This window comes from Melospiza georgiana, chromosome 7 (genome assembly GCF_028018845.1).
Source record: "Melospiza georgiana isolate bMelGeo1 chromosome 7, bMelGeo1.pri, whole genome shotgun sequence".
NCBI lineage: Eukaryota > Metazoa > Chordata > Aves > Passeriformes > Passerellidae > Melospiza > Melospiza georgiana.
In genome coordinates this window covers 20,933,386-20,937,201 of record NC_080436.1, presented here as the reverse complement: position 1 = coordinate 20,937,201, position 3,816 = coordinate 20,933,386, and the positions used below count along the sequence as shown (strand labels likewise).

At 37.9% G+C, this 3,816-nt stretch overlaps 1 protein-coding gene across 1 annotated transcript in view; it reads right to left on the bottom strand.

Annotated features, from left to right (window-relative positions):
• Positions 1-2,682: 2,682 nt before the first annotated feature.
• Positions 2,683-3,816, bottom strand: part of SLC25A12 (solute carrier family 25 member 12) — a 45,133-nt gene continuing 43,999 nt past the window's right edge. Inside the window, exon 18 of the mRNA XM_058027668.1 lies at positions 2,683-3,289. Coding sequence (XP_057883651.1) covers positions 3,100-3,289 — 190 coding nt within the window. The 3' untranslated portion in view covers positions 2,683-3,099. The remainder of the gene's footprint in view (positions 3,290-3,816) is intronic.

Genomic DNA, 3,816 nt, shown 5'->3' with positions numbered 1-3,816 from the left:
GTCAGCTGCCCTGACCTCTAATCTGTGTCCCTGCAGTAGTTCCGAGCTTCTGGGAGCTGATCCTGTTTTACTCACACATCACAGGCTTGTTTTCTACCCTCAGCCACCCCTTACTGCCAGGGCAATTGGCCAATAGCAAAAAGGCTCCTGTTATCAAATTTTTCTTTCCCAAAGGATAAGGAACTAGACTTTTAACTTAATTTCTATTGCATGATGGTTTTCATTCTGTTAACTACAGACTTGCTACTAATTTTCTGTACTGAGTTCAAGATTTTTATTATTATTGATTTTTAACATTTTTATTGAAACAAGACTTCTTAATGGCTTGAAACAGAATGGTTGTAATTTCTCTAAAGGTTACTTTTTTTTTTTTCCTAGCACATTATGAAGTTTTCTATTATGATGGGTTGCAGGGGGGCTGTTTCTTTTGGGTTGGTTTGGGGTTTTTTTTAATAAATACTGTGAGTTTTACTAATTAGGCACTAAATCAGTTTTGTATTCTTTAATTTAGGACTCTGCATTAGTTCTTAATCTGTTACAAGCTTATTGTTTTGCCAGAAGAGCTAGTTTTATATGCTTAAAAATAGGAAATAGGTTTATATTCCTCAATCAGTTTCATGTCCAGGAGTATTGTCATTGTTTCTTCGTTGTTTAACTTTTCTGTTTAGTTTTGAGAGGTTTTTTTTTCTCTTTCTCCTTCTCTTAGTTCTGTTATAATGAGCAACCTGTGGAGACACAGCCGTAACAGCAATTCTTTCTTCAGAATGTTTTCTTTTTTGGTGGGTCTGGAAGTGAAATGTGTTCAGGCTTCCATTGGTGTTAGCATTTCAAGAGTGTGCGTCCCTCCCTTTCCAACACAGCCAAGCTGCTCAGTGTGCAGACATTTATCCTGTGTGTTCTGCTCAACCCTGCAAGAGCAGCTCTGTTGAGCTGAGAAGCATGTGAACTGTGTAAGAACAGGCACAGCATGAGATGGTTTGTACCTTTGGGCAGAAGAATTGTAAACAGCACAAGTTCTCTTAGTTTGATGGTTTTGAAGGGAGGGGTTGCTTGGCTTTTGGTTGGTAGGTTGTGTGGGATTTTTCGAGATTACTTTTCATTGAATAATACATTTCCCTCCCACTTTTATTTTCAGAAGTCCAGTAGGTAAGGCTTCCTTTTGCATTCATGCAGATCACATGGCATTAGTTTTGTGTAGTTTCAGCCTTCTAATAATTCTCAATTATTAAATTTAATACTACTCTATCTTTATTGCTGCTTGTGGTTCTCCCTCACGGAATAGCTGAGTACAGATTAAAAATGCAAAAGCCATACCAGCAACGTTAAGACCAAAAGTAAGGCTAGATGCTGGAAATGAAGATTCTGGGAGTCAAACTGTCCAGTTTTGGAGCTGCAAGAAATACAAATGCTGTTGTGCATTGTCAGGTCTCCCAAGGCCTTGATCAAGGCAGCCAACAAGTTGTGACTAAGATTAAATGCAGTGGTCCCCACCATTTTTGTCTCCATTTAGAAAAGCCCAAGACAGAATTCATAGCTACAGCAGAGAGTTCCCAGAAGCGTGTCTCTATCCAGAAAACAGTACGGAACGAGAAATTCCTTAAACACAATACAACAAATAAAGCAGGAAGCCTTCTAATGGGGTTATCTATATTCATATTGCAGAATGGTGATCAGACTTCTAAGGTCAGTGTACTGTAACCTCTGGCTCACTATTATTCAGCACCAAAATAATTTTTAGCTTCCTCAGAGGCTAGAGCTGGAGGAAGGCTGCTCTGTGTAGTGTTCAGTTCTTTATAAGCCATTTCTTCATAAACTGACTTAAACCCTGATGGGCCTGCGGTCACCTAAATGGAAAACCAGAACCTGAAATCAGTTTATAGCCTTTGGATATGCTCTATTCCAGGATGTTTAACCCTGTAAGAAACATGTAAAACTTCAGTAAGCAAAGCTGGTAACCACCCATCTCATCTCTGGCCACAAGGACAGTGTGATTAACTTTCCTCCACAACAGCAGAAATCTCAAATCCCCTATTTCCTCTGATATTTTTCCATTTCAGTACTATACCAGGGAAACTTTTGGTGGATGCTAAGCCAGAAATAGTTCAGCCTTTCTCTTCTCCTTTTACTTCCACTTACCTGTAAATATCAACAATGAGTTTTGCAGATAAAAATAATACAAAAGTAGGTTTTTCGTCCCCACAGAATAACCTAATCTCATGGTGAAACAATCTAGAAATGAGGAGAATACTTTCAATTTTTTGCAACAAGTTTTCTATTCAGGAAAAAAAAGGCACTGAGTAATAAACCCTGTAAAAATTCTTGAGTGTGCCAGTGACTGGCAAATCTCTCATTGTATTTTGAATATGCTACCATAGAAGTAGTATCTATTACACATTTAGTATTGCCATGTATTTGGAGAGAATTCCTTGTCACAAAGTAGTGCTGCAAAATAAAACATTGCATGTGCTCATCTAATTACCGTGTTCTCTAGCGCTTACAAGCCAGCACACTGCATTTCAGTTCCTTTGCTGTAACTAGCAGTGAAGGGCGTTCCTGCAGAGCTCTGTCCTGTCCTGTCCATTCATTAAATGGGTGCATCTGATTTTCACATTTCCTCTGTGGAGGGAAACACAATCATACCAGACAACTTCCTGTAAATGCAAAGAAGCGAAGTGACGCAAGCGTTTTTAAACATTTTATTGTCACGATTGTTAACAAAACACCTTCAAAACATCTGTACATTTCAAACTATTTTAAACTGCAATACCCATTATATAAATGTATGTGTATAGATGCCCTGATGTCTCTGTACAAAGATGTACAATATGTACAGTAACATTAAATGCAAGCTGTGCAAGGCAAAGTCTAGGCTACAGCTTCATGCCACTGGTTAAAACAAGGCAGAGAACCACAGCTTCAATCAGTTCCTTGTGTGTAAATAAATAAATGCAGGTATGTATGAATATTTGAAAGGAGCAATTAGATTTGCAAGCTCAGTTCAGCTAGAACACATGCAGCTGACTGGAAAATAATACAGCAGTACTCTTGTGAATTCTTCCCACTGCATCACTTTGTTCATTTGAAACATCTTTTCAGGACTCAGCTGCTGCCGTGTGCTTGAGCTGAGGTGGCGGCAGGAGCTCGAAACTTTGGAAGATATAAACCAAATTTATTTTCTATACCAGCAAATGTAGCTGTAGCAAGTCTGTATCCTCCTATATGTGCAGGGTTAACAGGAGGAAGATCTGAAATTCGTGTTTTTGGAGTAGATTCTGATCCAGCGGGTTTGCTGTTTGAACAAAGAAAAAAGGTCATTTTGTTAGTCTAGATTTCTTAAAAAAGGACTTTAAATAGACTTATTCAAGCTTAAATACTTAAGGCTTTTGTCTGAATATGGAAGACTGTTAAAGCTGACCTTGATTAATTACTCCTATGGTGAGGTGAATGAGGTCAGACCACTACTTAATTATAAATCAAAACCAAAGTTGAAGTTACATTTTTATGGATACTTTTGTAAATTCTCTTAGCTTCCAGTATCACAAGGAAAATGGACAAAACTATCTTGCTACAATGGAAATACAAATGAGGGTACTGAAATAAATATTAAATGGCTCTTTACCTCCTCATCTGTTAGAAGTGGCGTGCAAGTTTCCCTCAATTATATAAGGATGGGGCAATTTTTTTACATGCTGCAATTTTAAGTACAGATGCTCAAAGTCAACAAGTTTTAATGGGTCCTATCCATGAAAAGGTCTGGGTTTTTTCTTTGTGTTTGGCAGTTGTTTTGTGCAAGGTAAATAGCAAATATTTGACTTA